The sequence below is a fragment of the Biomphalaria glabrata genome, chromosome 13, assembly GCF_947242115.1.
Source record: "Biomphalaria glabrata chromosome 13, xgBioGlab47.1, whole genome shotgun sequence".
NCBI lineage: Eukaryota > Metazoa > Mollusca > Gastropoda > Planorbidae > Biomphalaria > Biomphalaria glabrata.
Genome location: NC_074723.1, coordinates 3,127,139 through 3,146,948, shown reverse-complemented (window position 1 = coordinate 3,146,948; position 19,810 = coordinate 3,127,139). Strand labels below are relative to the sequence as shown.

Sequence of the window (19,810 nt, the reverse complement as noted above, 5' to 3'; positions counted from 1 at the left end):
GGTGATGGAGAGGGAAGAGGGGGAAATTTAAAAACTGCCCCCCTGTAACACCTAAGATCCTTTGGGTATATGTGTGTGTATGTATGTATGTGTGTGTGTTAGTAAAGTAAGGTAAAGTGTTTTCTTAGTTATCTTTAGGTCTGTGTTCTGTAAGTTCATTTGATATTTTAATTTCCAAACGAAACGAAAATTAAAAAAAAATGATTATCAGTCTATGATCTAAATAGATGTACGACGTGTTCAAGGTCTATATGAATTGATGACATGTTCAAGGTTTATATGAATTGATGACATGCTCAAGGTTTATATGAATTGATGACATGTTCAAGGTCTATATGAATTGATGACATGCTCAAGGTTTATATGAATTGATGACATGTTCAAGGTCTATATGAATTGATGACATGCTCAAGGTTTATATGAATTAATGGCATGTTCAAGGTTTATATGAATTGATGACATGTTCAAGGTTTATATGGATTGATGACATGTTCAAGGTTTATATGAATTGATGACATGTTCAAGGTTTATATGAATTTATGACATGTTCAAGGTCAATATGAATTGATGACATGTTAAAGGTCAATATGAATTGATGACATGTTCAAGGTCAATATGAATTTACGACATGTTCAAGGTTTATATGAATTTATGACATGTTAAAGGTCAATATGAATTTATGACATGTTCAAGGTCAATATGAATTGATGACATGTTCAAGGTCAATATGAATTTATGACAAGTTAAAAGTCGGTGTGAATTTATGAGTTCAAGGTTTATATGAATTGATGACATGTTCAAGGTTTATATGAATTGATGACATGTTCAAGGTTTATATGAGTTGATGACATGTTCAAGGTTTATATGAATTGATGACATGTTCAAGGTTTATATGAATTGATGACATGTTCAAGGTTTATATGAATTGATGACATGTTCAAGGTTTATATGAATTGATCACATGTTCAAGGTTTATATGAATTGATGACATGTTCAAGGTTTATATGAATTGATGACATGTTCAAGGTTTATATGAATTGATGACATGTTCAAGGTTTATATGAATTGATGACATGTTCAAGGTTTATATGAATTGATGACATGTTCAAGGTCAATATGAATTTATGACAAGTTAAAAGTCGGTGTGAATTTATGACATGTTCATGGTCTATATGAATTTATGACATGTTCAAGATCTATATGAATTGATGACATGTTCAACTGCTACATGAATTTCATACACGTGCACATATCGCATGAGTTTCCGACATCCGGTTCACGGATAGCATCACCAGAAAAATGGAGTTTCTTCACTAGGCACAGGAGGAAAACGTTTTGATTGGCTGATATCACGCGTCACGTGCCTGTAAGGCCACGGGTAGCATTAAGGGCATTAGGGCTTTAGATCACGGTTAAGTCCTACTAGCAAAAAGAAAAAATAACTGGCTAGCTTCTTAATCAGCTGGGAACCAACGTAAGTATTTCACTGCAAGAATACGCACAGAAATACTAACAATACTAAAGAAAGCTGGGCAACTTTATTATCAGCTGGGAGCCAAGGAGCGTATCTCTAATTCAAGATTATAATTTTATTACACAAATTTTAAAAACTGTTGTCTTTTTGTCTGTGTGTCCGTTTGTCTTGCAAAAAGTTTGTATACGTTATTTCTCCAAACCCAATATCGGATCAAGCTAAAGTTTGGCACAATTATTTCTTTTACCTGATAACACAAGAATCAATAAAAAAAACAACAACCAATTAGTTAATTAACTATTTTTTTGAAAAATTATTTTATTAGGTATCTTAAACAAGGGAAATAAATAGTGCTTGACTGAAGTGGTGGTGTAAGCTGTATTTTTATTTTAGCTTGTCTTCTGAGTGAACACCAACATGAATTAAAAAACAATAGATAACTCTACAATCTTCCATGTTCATAGACTCTTCTCTAGCAGAGTGGTTACCGCGTTCGCTAGAAAATCATGAGAAGGCTTTAGCCTACAAGTTCAAATTCAGGTCGTTCCCTTAAAAAAACATTTAAAAAGCGATCACCCAGATACCCCTGTTTATTCTCCCCCTGCCCCTTTCCAGCAGGCCCAGACAAGTGATAGGATCATAGTGTATTGAGAACGCAAAAAGCACGACACAGCGCTACACAAAAACAATTGGTAAAAAAATTTTTCTAATCGCAAAGATTTTTTTATTGTTAGTCTAGATCTGTTACAAATTTAATTAAATGACTGATCCAAACTAATTGATACACTTACGCTACGTTTTGTAAGTTGAAATTATCTTTTTTATTATTATTTCGCTTGTTTTAATAATGCAGATTAAACGAGAATAAAAATAAACTCGAGATGGAGCTGAAGAGAGTTACTTACCGTCACTTTGGGTTCCTGAATCAATCCTGCCACCCGGCGAGCAATTGTTCAGTTTGACGTTAGCATTTTTACCCATCATGCTCTTCCGGACATTCCTTTCCGGCCTGAAGAGGATGATGTACAATTTGGGCGTGAACATACATATAAGCGCCACCGTGGCGCTGAGGCTGATGGAGAAGCACATGGTGGCTATCCTGACCTGAATATTGTGAGAAGTACTTAGATAGATGACCACAAAGGCCGCCCAGATGATGCATGTGGTGTACATAGTAAATCCTATATACTTGGACTCGTTGAAAGCCTCCGGGATTTTTCGGGTGATGACGGCGTACACGGTGCAGACGAGCACCAAGAAAATGGGGTACGAGAAACCGATCATGTACGCGAAGCCAATGGCGGCCTCGCAGACAAGCTGGTGGTCGTCCCGTCTGGCGTAGAAGGCCATCGCCTTGGGAGGGCTGGTAAGCAGCCAGATGAGGCTGACTATGATCTGGCAGGCTACGAGGCTCGCGCAGATAATCAGCTGCGATTCTGGGCTGATGAATTTCGGGCGCTTCACCGTTCTCTTCCCCGCGCGGAATATTCTGGAGATCCTGTTCGTTTTCGTCAAGATGGCGGAGTAGCAGACGGAGAAGCAGAACCCGATGCCGACGGTTTGTGACCCGCAGACGTATTTCGTGGGCTTGGAGACCAGGAGGAAGGTCATGACGTAGCAGAGGAAGATGCCGAAGAGGAGGACGAAGCTCAGCTCCCTCCCGGACGCTTTGACCACTGGCGTGTCGTTGTGCTTGAGAAAGATGATGGCGGTGGCTGTGGTTGCTAGGATACCGATGGAAGCGAAAGCCATGGCGGCCAGAGCGATGGCGTCAGTGTAACGAAGGTAGATTGGCGGGATCTCAATGCAGTCTGTCATGTTTTCACTGGGCAGCATGCCAGGGGGGCACTCCTCACATCTATTTATAGAAGAGAAACAATACAACAAATTAGGTTTTAATGGTTATTATGGTAATTTAATATACTTATAATAACAAACCGCAGTCTTTGAGTCTGTAGACTTAGAATGTAATCTATATTGTATTTGAAAAATACCACTGACTGGCTCATGTATATATCAACAGATCTTACCAACTGTCGGACAAATTTGTATGAAATTTCTTACTAAGGGTCCTTTTATCTCTTAGGTTCTTGCTAAGAAAAGATTTGACATGTTCGCAACCTGAACACCGCAATTCGCGAAGAAAAGGCAAGTTTACTATCATCGCTTTGTATTTTTGTTTTCAGTATCTCCCCTTTAAGGCCGCAGTTTATATGGAAAGCATAAATTGATATATCCAAAAAAAATCCGTATTTTTAAAACCAATTTTTTTTTATTTTTTCCCCTAGTCAACTTATTTTTTATATGCCTGACGTCATTTCCGCTTCCTCTTAGAAGCGGTCTAAATAAAAAAAAAAAACTAATTCTACTAGCATCAAAAAGATTAATCTAAGTACAAAGAGAGAAAGAGAGAGTTTGTTTGTAAAATGTGTAACATTCTAATGTTCCTACAGAGATGGAAGATAAGCTACATCCTAGTCTAAAGTTAAAGCAGAACAAAGGGGGGGGGGATAGCTGCCGCCAGGGTATGGAAGAAAAACCTTCGAGATGACAGACCTACAGTCCAGCCTGGACACTGCAGGACCAGGCAGCCATGCAATGTTGGGTGTCTTAGAGAGTAAAGCCAATTTTCTCTTCAAAAGTAATATGTCATGAGAGGGAACATCATGGGCAGAAGCGTCATGGACAACATTATTGGACAACATTATGGACAACATTATGGACAACAACATGGACAACATTATGGACATCATGGACAACATCATGGACAACAGTATGGACAGCATCATGGACAACATCATGGACAACATTATAAACAACGTTATGGACAACATCATGGACAACATTATGGACACCATTATGGACAACATCATGGACAACATCATGGACAACATCATGGACAGCATCATGGACAACGTCATGGACAACATCATGGACAACATCATGGACAACATTATGGACAACATCATGGACAACAGTATGGACAACAGTATGGACAGCATCATAGAGAACATTATGGACAACATTATGGACAACGTTATGGACAACATCATGGACAACATCATGGACAACATCATGGACAACAGTATGGACAACAGTATGGACAACAGTATGAACAACAGTACGAACAACATCATGAACAACATTATGGACAGCATCATGGACAACATCATGTACAACATAATGGACAACATCATGGACAACATTATGGACAACAGTATGGACAACAGTATGAACAACAATATGAACAACATCATGGACAACATCATGGACAACATCATGGACAACATCATGGACAACATCATGGACAACAGTATGGACAACAGTATGAACAACATCATGGACAACATTATGAACAACATCATGGACAACATTATGGACAACATCATGGACAACATTATGAACAACATCATGGACAACATTATGGACAACATTATGGACAACATTATGGACAACAGTATGAATTAAATCATGGACAACATCATGGACAACATTATGGACAACATCATGGACAACATTATGGACAACATCATGGACAACATTATGGACAACAGTATGAATAAAATCATGGACAACATCATGGTCAACATAATGGACAACACCATGAACAGCATCATGGCAACATTATGAACAATATCATAGACAACATTATAGACAACATTGTGGTCAACATCATGGACAACATTATGGTCAACATAATGGACAACACCATGAACAGCATGATGGACAACATTATGAACAACATCATAGACAACATTTAGGACAACATTATGGTCAACATCATGGACAACATTATGAACAACATCATAGACAACATTATAGACAACATTATGTGAAACACACAATAACTCTTTTTATCACTTAGCTATTACATTAATGAATAAAATCCATCTTTCTGATGTAAATTTCACATGTTATGTCCCCTTCAAGTGAAACTTTGTTTGAACGTACATTTTGTATGGTTAAAATGTATTTCTATGTGTAACGCACATTGTAGGACAAACTTCCTCTAAGAGAAACAAGACTTTCATTATTATTATAATAGCACATCTTTTTTTTTTTTTGACGAACAAACGTTCATCCCATGATACCATACGTCAGCCAAAATGTCCATTTACCAGTTCTTTGAATTGATACTTTGTCTGGTCTCTGGTTCAACGTACTCTTGTGTTCTAGATTCTTTTATCTGCTAACCATCTAAATGTTACATGCTAATAGAAAATCTCGGGACTTCTCGGCTCATTGCTTTATTCTGAATGTCTGTCTAGCAAATGTAGAGCCAGAGAGGAGAAGAGAGACATGAATACAACGATGAGAACAAAATATAACATTTATTTTAAATAAGGGGAAAAAATCTACATTAAGGACAATAAAACTTCCCACAAGAACGCAAAGCTAGAGAGAGAGAGAGAGAGAGAGAGAGAGAGAGAGTGAGAGAGAGAGAGAGAGTGAGAGAGAGAAAGAGAGAGAGAGAGAGAGAGAGGCCCTAACTATAATAAGAGAGATGATTTGTATAGCAAGTTATTAACATTGACTAGTTCATATTTATATTTGTAAAATACAATTTACAGTTTGGCCTAAAGTGTGTACGCGCATGTGAATGTCTCTGTCTATTTGTGTAAGTGTTTGCAGTGGCGTAACAAGGTACCCATGCGAGCGGGTTCAAGAATATGTATGGTCTCCCTCCCCACAAAATTTTAGTGAATGACAAAAAATTGATTAATCTGAATGTATGTGTTGTTTTTTTTCAGTAATAATGTCATTAGGTTTTGAATCATTTATGACTATCTTACTTAGACTTAGACCCTCCAGCGCCGCTCGGTGCATTGGGCAGTAAGCTGTCTCCACAAAGATCTGTCACTGGCAATGTCTGAAGCCTCCTCCCACCTGGTGTCCACTGCTCTGAGGTCCTCCATGAAAGTGTGGCGCCAAGTTATGCGAGGACGCCCCTGTTTGCGCTTTCCTCGTATTGGCCTCCATGTCATCGCAACTCTTGGTATGCGTAGTTCATTTTGTCAGAGAACATCTCCCGCAAACCTCATGCGACGCTCTAGTCACAACCTCACTAAGTGGTCGACTCCCAGTTCGGCCTAGGATTTCCTTGCTCGAGATCCGATCTCTATAACTGACTCCTAAAATCCGTCTCAGCCATTTTTGTTGAGACACATTTAGGTTTTTCTCAAATTCGGCAGATGACTTCCATGTCTCACATGCATATATTGCTGCTGGGATGACGATAGCGTTATGACTCTCTACAGGTCTTAAAAGTCAATGATTGTACAGCTTCTAAACAGAATCACGGACGGGAGTGTCTCTCCAAAATAGGGCTCCACCGCCACATGAGGAAGTGTGCTCTGAGATGAACCATAGTCGTTCTACGACTGAAGGAGGCCAATTATAAACAGAATCAAGCGACCTTTTTTAAATCCGTTTTCACAAAAGTACACTTTTATTTTCACCTTGCTGTCACCCAGAAGTTCTAATGTGGGCCCCAACTGGTAACGAGACATAGGCTCTAGCGCAATGAAGCCCTTCGCGCCATGGTGATTACGCCATAGGCAGGTCCCTGACCCGCCATGGATGCTACGCCACTGTGTGTGTGAGTGAGTGGGTCTATTATTTGTCAAAGACAGGCAATCACATTTAAAAAAAAAAAATGTAATGTTACTAATTTTTTCCACAGCTAGGTAATTAGCCAGACCTGAAATACAAATATTTTGAACTAGACGAAACTGTTTAAAATAATACTTAAATATGAAAAAAAACTAATTTCCAGACAGAAAATAGGGGCATAATCCCTAGAGCCCAAAAATTATCAATCAATTACAAGGACAAGAAAGGCCAATAACTCTTAAAATAATTTATGAAAAAAAAAATAACCCGATTGTAATCCAACTATTCTCCAGAATAGAGGTCCCTGAAGACGCTATGCAATAGAAAAATAAAGTCGGACAAACTGAATATCTTTTTGAAACGATCTCCGGAAATTCATTTTGATCCGGACATGTGAACCAAAAAACCCAGAAGTCGTGTGCTGGTTGACCAAGTTTCCGCGCCATGACAGGTCAAGTTTGTCGGGTAGTCTGTAAATTGGGGTCAACGGAGTTATCGTTCCTTGACACAATATTCAGCTGCCCCTGACTCATTTTATCTATGCGAAATTGTCAATTCAAGTAACGATTTGGGCGGAAAACTTCAGGGGATGGGGGGGTTGGGAGAAGTTTAGGCTCCTTAATGGCGTTCTAAGTTCAAGAAAGCTATTAGAGTTTTAATAATATAATCTCTAAACCCTAGTGTCGTTCACATTTTATGTTTTAAACTTTCCCCAAGTGACATGTACTGGATAACCTTTTACCAATAGTATATTTGTATTTTCATGTCATACTAAGGTAAGAATTAGAACATATATTTTTTTTTTCTTATCTTATCTTATATAATACAGACGTTACTTAATAAAAGAAGATGATTACGTCCTACGCGTCATGCATTTAGTCATGCATATTAACCAATGACTTAAATTCTGCCAAGTCATTGGTTTTCCTGGCTAGCTCAGGCAACCCATTCCATGCTCTAATAGCACTAGGGAAGCAGGAGCATATGTACAAATTTGTCCTAGCATATGGGACGAGGAATGGGCCTTTATCTTTGTGTCTTTCTGAGTATTTTATTAAATTTTGTTTTTGTATTTGAAGATTATGGTTCAGTGTTTTATGTATAATTGCTACTTTACTTTTGAGTCTTCTCTCCTGAAGGCTTTCTAAACTTAGTGATTTTATTAAAGGCGTTACTCTAGTCAAATGTGAATATTCGTTAATTATGAATCTCAATGCTCTATTTTGTGTCTGTTCCAGTTTCTTTATGAAGGGAGACGCAACGTATGTAAAAAATTCTTATTTTAAATATTAATGTCTTAAGAGAAAAAAAAAGAACTAAGGGAAATAAGAACTAAGGGAGATAAGAAGAAAGCCAAAAGTCGTATTTGATTGCACATGTCTACTAATATCCGTTTTTCTCTTTTTCTTTTTTTTTTAATCGTATCAGAAATATAAAAAAAATTGTTGCTTATAAATTAATTAATATTCATTGTTTGGTATTGCATCATTGTTTGTGGAACAGGAAGTGACGTAATAAAAAGAGCTTTAGATTCTTCTATTACAAGAAAATAGCTTAAATATTGTATTTATCTATCCGGCCTAATGTATCGTTTCTATATCACATGATACGAAGCCCTATCAGACAAAAAGCACGAACTCAACTGTGTTTTGTGTCAATATTATTAAGTGTCCTTTCAGCTATATCTGTGCTGATTCTAATATATGACCTTATGTAAATTTATCTTTAACAAATGTGTTGTTTCTATATCACGTGATACGAAGCCCTATCGGTCTAAACGCACGAACTTAACAGTGTTTTGTGTCGGTATTATTAAGTGTCCTTTCAGCTATATCTGTGCTGATTGTAATACATGACCTTATGTACATTTATCATTAACAAATATCGAACAACAGACATATATGAGTAAGTCGTAGTTGTTACAAATATATATACGTCAAAAAATTACACTAAAAGAAAACAGTCGAATGTCGCCTCGGTCCTCCCATAAACAAAGTATGCCCTTTTCCTTTGAAGTCTCAACCATCTATTGTCTGTTGATTCTGTCCTGTAGCTAACCCGTAGTATGTTTTTAATCTATCGCCGCGTCATTACGGAAATGCCCGATTACGCTACTTGGACGCGCCAGCCTATTGAATCACTACAATACCTAAATATTCTCAAACTGAAATGGTTCCGGTACCTTGACTCCACTGGCCTGTACTCGTAAGCCGAGCAGTCCTTGCAGTACCAGCAACAGGGTTCCCCCGGGATGTACTCCATATACTGCTGCATGCCGCACTTGCTGCTGCACACAGAGGTCGGGAACTCGGGCTCGGAGGATCTGAACTTCATCGCCTTGGTCTGAGGAGGAGTTTTGGACAGGTTCTTAAGCACAGTGACCTATTCAAACTAGATACAAATAAGATCAGTGGGCTTATGGTTGTGTGAACAACCTTGACCTTATAGCTGGACACATCTTGTTCGTGATGACAGCAAAATAGAACACAGAGAAAAAAAACAAACAAACACCATAAAAAAAAAAACAAAGATAATGAAGAAGACGCAAAACACAGAAAACAGTAAAAACAAAGAAAGCATAAAAACAAAATAAAAAAAGTTTAAAAAAAATAAAATCATAGAAAATAAAAACATTTTTTTTAAAAAGTAAATGTCATAAAAAAGTATTAGAAAACATTGAAAACATAAAAAAAAGTTAAGATAAAAACACAAAAACCATAATTCATGTAGTGCATGAAAATCATAAAATTCATTGTAAAAATTATTTAAGTTTATAAACTCAACATTAAGTACTCTGCAAGCTTCACTTTCTCTTTCTTTAAACTGCATTAGATGATACTCATATATTTAAAAAATTCATACGTAACACTCTTAATAAGTATATTCAATCTGAGAAATAATGTAATAATAAAATGTATACAGCTGTAACAGAATTAGTTGAAACTCTCAAAATGTGTATAGATAAAACTGTTAAAAAGAAGAAAAAATGTGTCTTTTGGTGCGCGCGTTGAAGTTACCATAGAAATGTAAACAGGAAGTTGTTACACCACGGCTTCTGGTAGTTTCGAATTTCTTAACTCTTTCTCTCCTAATATACGATACCATCGTTGATTTGACCCCACTAAATCAAATTAACTTTGCTTTTATATAGAAGGATTAGTGTTATTTAAAAAGAGCATTCATTCTCCTATAATTCTATACCAAAAGTAATGTTTTCTGATTACAAACAAAAATGTTATTAAAGTTTAATCCTAACAGGGTAGAGTGTACAAATGCGAAAAATGAACCATTCTGGCAGAGCATGGAAAATAATCCCGGAGAGAAAGAGTTAAGAGAAGAGTTAATAATATAAGTGGCAAGATTAATCGTTTCCGTGGCAGAACGTTTGATAAATTGTGATTTTTGAGTTTAGAAGAGCTAGAGATCATTGAGTCCATAAGTTCCAAGCTTCATGTCAAGTCTAGTACTGTAAAAGGTTAAAACTAAAAGGTCCCCTTTTCAGACCTTGCGATGTGAATATGATTTATCTAAGACCAAGATCAGCGCATGTTTTCTTATTTTATGATTTCAACTTGGAAAATAAAAATTATTTCGTAATGAGATGGTTTGCTTGTTCTTCTTCAATACTAAAATTCTCGGCTTAGAATTGGGTCTTCAGATTCAACTCCTGAAAAATAGCAAGATATTTTCAACAGCCAACTACACTCTTGCACTATATATTTTTCAACGTTTCTCAAACATACCATGAGCCAGTTATAGAGATCGGGTCTCAAACATACCATGAGCCAGTTATAGAGATCGGGTCTCAAACATACCATGAGCCAGTTATAGAGATCGGGTCTCAAACATACCAGGAGCCAGTTATAGAGATCGGGTCTCAAACATACCAGGAGCCAGTTATAGAGATCGGGTCTCAAACAATACAGGAGCCAGTTATAGAGATCTGGTCTCAAACATACCAGGAGCAAGGTATAGAGATCTGGTCTCAAACATACCAGGAGCCAGTTATAGAGATCTGTTCTCAAACATACCAGGAGCCAGTTATAGAGATCTGGTCTCAAACATACCAGGAGCCAGTTATAGAGATCAGGTCTCAAACATACCAGGAGCCAGTTATACAGATCGGGTCTCAAACATTCCAGGAGCCAGTTATACAGATCGGCTCGCAAACATTCCAGGAGCCAGTTATAGAGATCTGGTCTCAAACATACCAGGAGCCAGTTATAGAGATCTGGTCTCAAACATACCAGGAGCCAGTTATAGAGATCTGGTCTCAAACATTCCAGGAGCCAGTTATAGAGATCTGGTCTCAAACATACCATTAGCCAGTTATAGAGATCGGGTCTCAAACATACCATTAGCCAATTATAGAGATAGGGTCTCAAACATACCAGGAGCCATTTATAGAGATCTGGTCTCAAACATACCAGGAACCAGTTATAGAGATCTGGTCTCAAACATACCAGGAGCCATTTATAGAGATCGGGTCTCAAACATACCAGGAGCCAGTTATAGAGATCTGGTCTCAAACATACCAGGTGCCAGTCATAGAGATTGGGTCTCAAACAAAGAAATACAATGCCGAACTGGAAGTCGAACACTTAGTAAGGTTGTGACAGAGCGTCGCAAGAGGTTTGCGGGTCATGTTCTGCGACAAAATGAATTGCGCATGCCAAGAATTTGAGACCCACACGAGGAAAGCGCAAACAGGTTACGTCCTCGTATAATTTTGCGCCACACTATTATGGAGGACCTCAGAACAGTGGACACTTGGTGGGAAGAGGCTTCAGACATTGCCAGTGACAGATCTTTGTGGAGACAGTTTGCCGCCCAATCCACCTAACGGCGCCGGAGGACCTAAGCTTAAGTCAAAGATGCCAAAAGTTTTTTTTTTTTTTTTTTTCAGAAAGTAATGAAATAGAAACGGAAAACGACGAGTCAGAAGTAACAAACGTACAACTGTCTCCTTAGGAGGGGCGGAAACAGTAGGTCATAGTTTGAATTTGAAGCAAAGTTGTAAAGATGGTCGCAGATCATAACCATCAAAGTATTGAACGTAGCTAGTGATATACAGATAGATCTTTGTGGAAAAAACTAACAAACAGACAAACAGACAGACTAACTTTACAAAAAAAAAAAAAAAAAAAAAAAAGGATAACTTTTTTACAACTATGTGTGAAAGAAAATTGTCTCTTGAGATGCTGACTTGAAAATGTTGTCCTAATTTTAAAACTATGATTATAACATTCATCTCTTGGAGTCTTTGCAGTGAATTCTTCAACTTTTACACTCACAAAAGTCAAAAGTACAAAAGAAAAATTCAAGATAAATGAATAACTGAAAATTGTTTTCTGGTTAACTTCGAGAGTAAACTTACAAAAGTGTACCATAAGAGATTATTAGTTGGTAGCAAAAGTATTGTTGAATAACTGTAATAGCTTTTTACTGCAACTCAATACGTCCAGGAGTTGTGTCCCTTGTCTCAATGGCTAAGCCATGGGACTAGTCGGCGTTGTAATGATCTACATTTGACTTAATCGCTACCATCCAATCTATTTCCCATGTGTCCGAATAGAGTCTGAATAGACTCACTCAGTGGCTACCACCCAGCTCGCAAGATCATTATACTTGGTGAGTAATACTTTTGAAAAAAGAAGCTCGAAGGAAAATGTTATTGTGAGCATTCTTTTGGTCTAGTCTTTACCCAAGTGAATAGTACAAGGCGGTGTCATTGTATGTGTCCAGAGTTGACTTGTTTCACTAGAGATGACTTAATGCAAATACAGATGACTTAATTTACTTGCGATAACCTATTTCCCTAGATTTATTTCACTAATGATGGCTTATTTCACTACGTTGACTTCTTTCAACAATGTACAATTCTTTCAATAGATATGACTTATTTCACTAGAGATGACTTATTTTACTAGAGTTGACTTATTTCACTGCAGATAACTTATTTCCCTAGAGTTAATATGATGACTTATTTCACTAGAGTAGACTTATTTTACTAGAGATGACTTCTTTCACTAGAGATGACTTATTTTACTAGAGATGATATATTTCACTAGAGATTACTTATTTCACTAGAGGTGACTTATTTTACTAGAGATGACATATTTCACTAGAGATGACTTATTTCACTAGAGATGACTTATTTCACTAGAGATGACATATTTCACTAGAGATTACTTATTTCACTAGAGTAGACTTATTTTACTAGAGTAGACTTATTTTACTAGAGATGACTTATTTTACTAGAGATGACTTCTTTCACTAGAGACGACTTATTTCACTAGAGATTACTTATTTCACTAGAGATGACTTATTTTACTAGAGATGATATATTTCACTAGAGATGACTTATTTCACTAGAGATGACTTATTTCACTAGAGATGACATATTTCACTAGAGATTACTTATTTCACTAGAGTAGACTTATTTTACTAGAGTAGACTTATTTTACTAGAGATGACTTATTTTACTAGAGATGACTTCTTTCACTAGAGACGACTTATTTCACTAGAGATTACTTATTTCACTAGAGATGACTTATTTCACTAGAGATGACATATTTCACTAGAGATTACTTATTTCACTAGAGTTGACTTATTTCACTCGAGATGACTTATTTCACTCGAGATGACTTATTTCACTAGAGATGACTTATTTCACTAGAGATGACTTATTGTAAATCGAGATGATTTATTACACTAGCGATAACTTGTTTCAATGGAAATTACTTATTTTACTAGGGTTAAATAATTTTTCACTATAGTTGACTTATTTAACTAGTGTTCACCTATTTCACTTATGTTAATTTATTTCACTAGAGTTGACTTGTTTCATTAGGGATGGATCACTGTAACTAGATTGGAATTTATGCCTAGGACGTGGACCGTTAGCGCAAAGTAACACTAATGTTGTGCTAATCTTTAGAATTGAATGTGGTTGCTGGCCAATAAAACAGAACTGTCGAAGTAATAGGCATACGGAGTACTTCGGATTTACAACAGATGTATAGAAATTCGAAATTCACAGAAAAAAGGTGCAAAGCAATTAACTAACTGTCCTCGATAGTCCTTGCCCCCCTTCTCTTTTTGAACTAAATTTAAATAAATATATATTCAATTCAGAAAAGGGAGTAAAGTCACATTGCTTTGCATACTTATCTCGCCTGATTAATTTAGCTTAGCTACGTGGGTTTATTCACTGCTGTCTCTGGTGGTCATGTCAGGGAATTAGTGTCATTGTTTTTAGATGGCGAAATGATATAGATAGTGTACACCCTTCCTTTACGGTGCCATGAAATTGAATGGCCTGATGAAGTCCTACAATAGACGGAATTAGGCTAAATAAAACAACAGTTATTAATCTAGTTTTTTCCTCCTCAATTCTTATATATATATATATATATATATATATATATATATATATATATATATATATATATATATATATATATATATATATATATATATATACACATTTCGCTGTAAAATTTAATCTAAAAAAATCAAAGCTTATGTTAAGTGTACTTGTAACGGCTACTCTGGATCAGTCATGTAATTCAATTTGTAATAGATCTAGACAAACAATAAAATAGCTTTTATAAAAATAAAAAAGGGGAAACAACCTGAATTCGAACTCCCAAGCCTAACACGGTAACCACTCTGCTAGTGGAGAGCCTATGAACATGGAATATTGTTTAGTTATCTATTATTTCTATAGTCTCGGTCCTATTTTTAGGTTTGTCATCACTTAGACTCAGACGATGACCTATAAAGGGGACTAATTCAGCTTATACCACCTCCTCAGTCAAGCACAATTTCTTTCCGTTGATGGAAATACCAAACAAAATATTTTATTATCAATAAATAATAAACTAATTGTTTTTTTTTTCTTTGGTTCTTGTGTTGTCATGTAAAAGAATTAATTGTGCCAAATTTCAGCTTGATCCGAATTGGATGTGGGAGAAATCTCGTGTAGATACGTTTAAACAGACAGACAGACGGACAGACAGACAGAGTTGATATAAGCTTTACAGAAAGAGATGGGAGATGATTAGAATGAACATTCATTGCCATGCCTTCTCCCTCACATCAATGTGAGGTCCCTTCCTTTCTCTAACCCCATAGTTAAATGTTTGACTTGTGTAGAGGCATTTCTTGACTTACTATATTAAGATGTGCGTCTCTATAAAATCCAACAGTGGCCCATTCATAGTCTCCCTTCTCCGTCTTCCGGAAGTTCAATATACGATACAGAGAAGGTCCATCTCCCGTCTGCCCGAATTGAAATTCTTGACCAGATAAACCTGTGAAAGAAAAAATTTAAAAACATTTAGTTTTATCTTATGTTATAAAATACAGACGTTACTTCGAAAAAGAAAATGAATACGTCCAAGGCGTTACGCATCTAGTCATGCATGTTAACCAATGACTTAAATTCTGCGACGTCATTGGTTTCACTGGCTGACTCAGGCAACCCATTCCATGCTCTAATAGCGCTAGGGAATAAGGAGTATTTGTACAAATTTGTCCTAGCATATGGAACGAGAACTTTGTCTTTATCTTTGTGTCATTCTGAGTTTTTTTTTTAATTTTGATTTTGTATTTGTCTTTATTATCCGAATGTGTGTCCTATACGCCATGCCAGTGAGACGAGAGAGAGAGAGAGAGAGAGAGTTTTATGTATTATTGCTACTTTACTTTTTGAGTCTTGTATCCTGAAGGCTTTCTAAATTTAGTTATTTTACTAGAGGTGCTACTCTAGTTAAATGTGAATATTCGTTTGTGATGAATCATACAGCTCTATTCTGTGTCTGTTTTAACAAGGAATGCTTTTTAAAATGCCAAAATATTTTCTTGTATTTAGTAATAATGGCAAGATATGTTTCGTTAACACCTGTCTGTCTCTAGAGTAAACTGATGTTTTATGAATGTGTGTGTGTCCCTCTTAGTGATGGGCAAAAGTTAACTAAAAAGTTGCTAACTTTTAGTTTAACTAAAAAAAATTAGTTAAGGCCAAAGTTTAATTAAAAAATAAAAGTTTAGTTAAAATCCTAGTTTAATTATTTTTTTTTAGTTGCAAACTAAAAAGTTTAATTACAAATTTTACAAACTTTTTTAACATACATACCAATAAATATTTAGATCTATGTAATTTGGAGAATATATATAATGAATAATGGAGAGGAGAATAAACAAGAGGGTGCACAGGTCAATAGAAAGCCTTTTGACCTTTACCCTATAATGGTCGCTATTCCCGCCTTTTCAAAAAAATACACGTGTTCATTATATTTCTAGCAAGTTTCACTGCTTGATAAATCCTGATTCTATAGATCTACATTTTGCTGCTTTTTATTAAACACCAGTGTGTTCCTGTATAGCTGCAGGCATAGAATTTTGCTTTACTATAGATCTAAAAGAAATGTCGACTCTTTATTTAAAAACTTTTTACTAGATCTAGAATCTAGAGTTAGAGTCAAGTGACGTCTAAGTCTATTCGTATTATTAGTTTAGTCTATTACTACTGAATACTTATACTACTATTAGATCAATAGTCATAATAGTCTATATATTTAATTATTTTAGTCTTAAGTAGAGTCTAACTCTAATAGTCTTAGATCTAGATGTAAATTTAAAATTATAAGTCAATAATATAGAATAGATCTAGATCTATTAATTGAAATCTATATTACTTTAGTAGACTTTACTTAATTTTATTAGACTAGATCCATTAGTTTAGAGATTCTTGTCTATAACTATAATATGTAACTATTCTAGAATTAGAGTCTAGATATAGATCTATCTAGATTACTTATTATACTAAGACCTAAGATGCATAGATAATAGATCTATAATACTAATAATAGTCGTCACTATACTAGATCTAATACTAAATTATCTAAATCTAGACTAGATTCTAGATCTACATCTATGATCTACTTCTATTATAATTATACTTATATCTACTATCTAGATCTATTAGATCTAGATCTAGTATTATCTACTAGAGTAGGCCTATATAGATCTAAATACCCATACCTAGAGTAGTTATAATCATAATTATAATAATCTAAAATCTCTAGATCTAGAGTTACTAAGATATCTACTAGACTAGACTCTCTAGATTTTAGATCTAGTAGTAGTAGTAACTAGTATTTCTTAGATTATTTTTAGATTAAAATATTAATTATTTGATCTAGGTCTAGTAGCTAGATCTAATTCTAGATCCAGATTATATTTCTGATCATTTTGTTTGTAGAAGATATTAGATCCAAAATATTCTAGAATCTAGAGTTAGTTAGAGTCAACATGCAGTTTTATCATTACTTCTAAAAGGTAACTTATAATACTTATATTAGAACTTGGACAATTACTTCTAATTTCTTTCTATAATAGTATTATTCTAGTGATTCTATTAAGAATAATTAAAATCTACATATATCCCATAAAGACATTTAAATATTTTTTCATGTGCACAAACATTTTGCTAAAGAGATTGGTTGTGCTTTATACTTTATATTTTCATGTTTGGCTGTTTCGTCCTTAAAAAAGGTCAAAATAGTTAGTAAAAGTTTAACTAAAGTTTTTTAGTTTAGTTTAACTAATTTTTTCAATTTGTGGTTAACTAAAAGTTTAATTACTTTTTTTTAGTTCAAACTTAGTTTTAGTTTAACTAAAAAAAATTAGTTTAGTTCCCATCACTAGTCCCTCTAGTACACATGACTTAATGTGAAGCCAGATTTTTAGTGGCGTAGCACGGGATTGGGGGCCCCGGGGAGTGAACTCTTCAGAGACTCCTGCAATTCGACATTCGACATCATTACATGAGATAAAGAACTTAATAAATATATAATATATAAGTCTAATGCGTCGAATACATGGAGCACGGTCGCTAACATACATAGCAACATAAGCAACATGATATTTAATGTAAAAAAAATAAATCAGACACTCATTTAGGGGGACCCCTTAAGTAGGGACCCGGGGAGGACTCTCAAATATGGACACCCCCCTTCTCCTTCACTAGCTATGCCCCTGGTAGTCTCTTTATGTGGGTTATTGTCAGTGCATTTGTTAGCCAACCTTCACAAACACACACACCTTTATTACACCATCTATAGTCAGACACAATGGACCTCATTCACCAATCGTAAACAAACAACATTTAGCCACGTGATTCTATATATCTTCTATACAAATTATGTAACCCAGAGTGGCTGTCACGTGATACGTATTTTTCATTGTTTTATCAACATTATGACGTGGCTAAATGTGTTTATTTACGATTGGTGAATGAGGTCCATTAAATATTAAATAGTCGAACTGAAATGTTTAATGAAGGTTAACAATTTAAACAACAAAATATAATGTAACCTAAAATATAAAAGATTGTCTAAGGGGAAGAACGCCAAAGTTACAACTATATATTTCAACAATGTACAAGTTTTTTCCCTTGTTCTATATCATTAAAGAAAACAATAATTGCCAATAATTGATTAACCATTTGGCTAATTTTAAATAATGGTTAGTTTCAATTTGATCCGAGAATGAGTGCTGAAACAATTTACCAGAAAAACAGAGAGATGACTTCATGCTATGGAATAATTAGTGCGATCTGGGCTGACTATGTCGACAAGTTGGGGGCGGGGGTATCTGGGAGAAGTGCTGCCTTTACGAGGTCGGGAAACACAGCTCGGTTTACGGCGGGATTCAAACTCGTGCCCTATTAATAGATAGCCAAACGGTTCATGCCACTCAGCCCCACAATTTCTTTTGTAATTGTCAACACTGATTTTTTTTGTGTGCATATGTAAGACAGGAAATAGATAAGACGGGACTGCTATTTCGAGGCGGTTGATTTGATTTCGCGATTAGATTCTAGCCATCTCATTATCAAGGTCACAGTTTTTATTAGCTTTGAGGAGGATACAATTGGATCGCGTTGACCTGAAACAAGGGAAGTAATTTACAGCTCTTGTTTTGTTGATGTGGTTTGAGTTACAAAGTGTACATATCCGACATTTAAACTGAAAATTTAGAGAAAAAAAAATTAGGTATATTCAACTTGTATAGCTTTGATTCTCTGAAGCCAAGCTTTTCCTTGGATATTTTTCCTTGGAGTTCCTTTTTTTTTTTAAATTGAAACATTTAAACCATAAGAAAAAATAACTAATTTTAAAGAACAAATGCACTGAATCCATGTAAACCGCAACGTGGATACCCCATGTACAGCCTGTTAAAGTGTGTTTTGTTGTGATGACAACCTAAATGTAAATATTTGCATTGCCATGTTTGCAATCATTGTATTTTAAAATGTAACTATTTAAAAAAAAAGAGACACAAAAAAGAGACACAAAAAAAAGAGACACAAAAGAAAAGAGACAAAAGCCCAAGGATTCCTAGGATGTAAACAGCTCGACAACTGAAGTCAAATGACTGATACCAGTGCTAACAGATCTTAACGAGTGAACAGATCTTTTTTGTTACAATCGTGTAATAAAGTTAGTACTTTGATTAGAATAGACTCAAATTGAAAGAATGGGTTTATTTTTAAATACAAATTAAGTTGATTCAGCTGTAAAGAAAGATTTCGAGTTTCAATTAAGATCTAGGTGTAAGTCTAATTCAAATTTAGACTCCGCATGCCAACAGTGCAGATTGAATAAGCCATCCGGAGTTACGTCACATCCGAATCCAGCAACACCCAACAAA

At 35.5% G+C, this 19,810-nt stretch overlaps 1 protein-coding gene across 1 annotated transcript in view; it reads right to left on the bottom strand.

The window, feature by feature from the left end:
- LOC106059672 (metabotropic glutamate receptor 3-like) overlaps positions 1–19,810 on the bottom strand; it is a 311,145-nt gene that overhangs the window by 24,374 nt on the left and 266,961 nt on the right. Inside the window, exons 9-11 of the mRNA XM_056009168.1 lie at positions 15,266–15,405; positions 9,270–9,430; positions 2,380–3,332 (exon numbers count right to left, since the gene is read on the bottom strand). Coding sequence (XP_055865143.1) covers positions 2,380–3,332; positions 9,270–9,430; positions 15,266–15,405 — 1,254 coding nt within the window. The remainder of the gene's footprint in view (positions 1–2,379; positions 3,333–9,269; positions 9,431–15,265; positions 15,406–19,810) is intronic.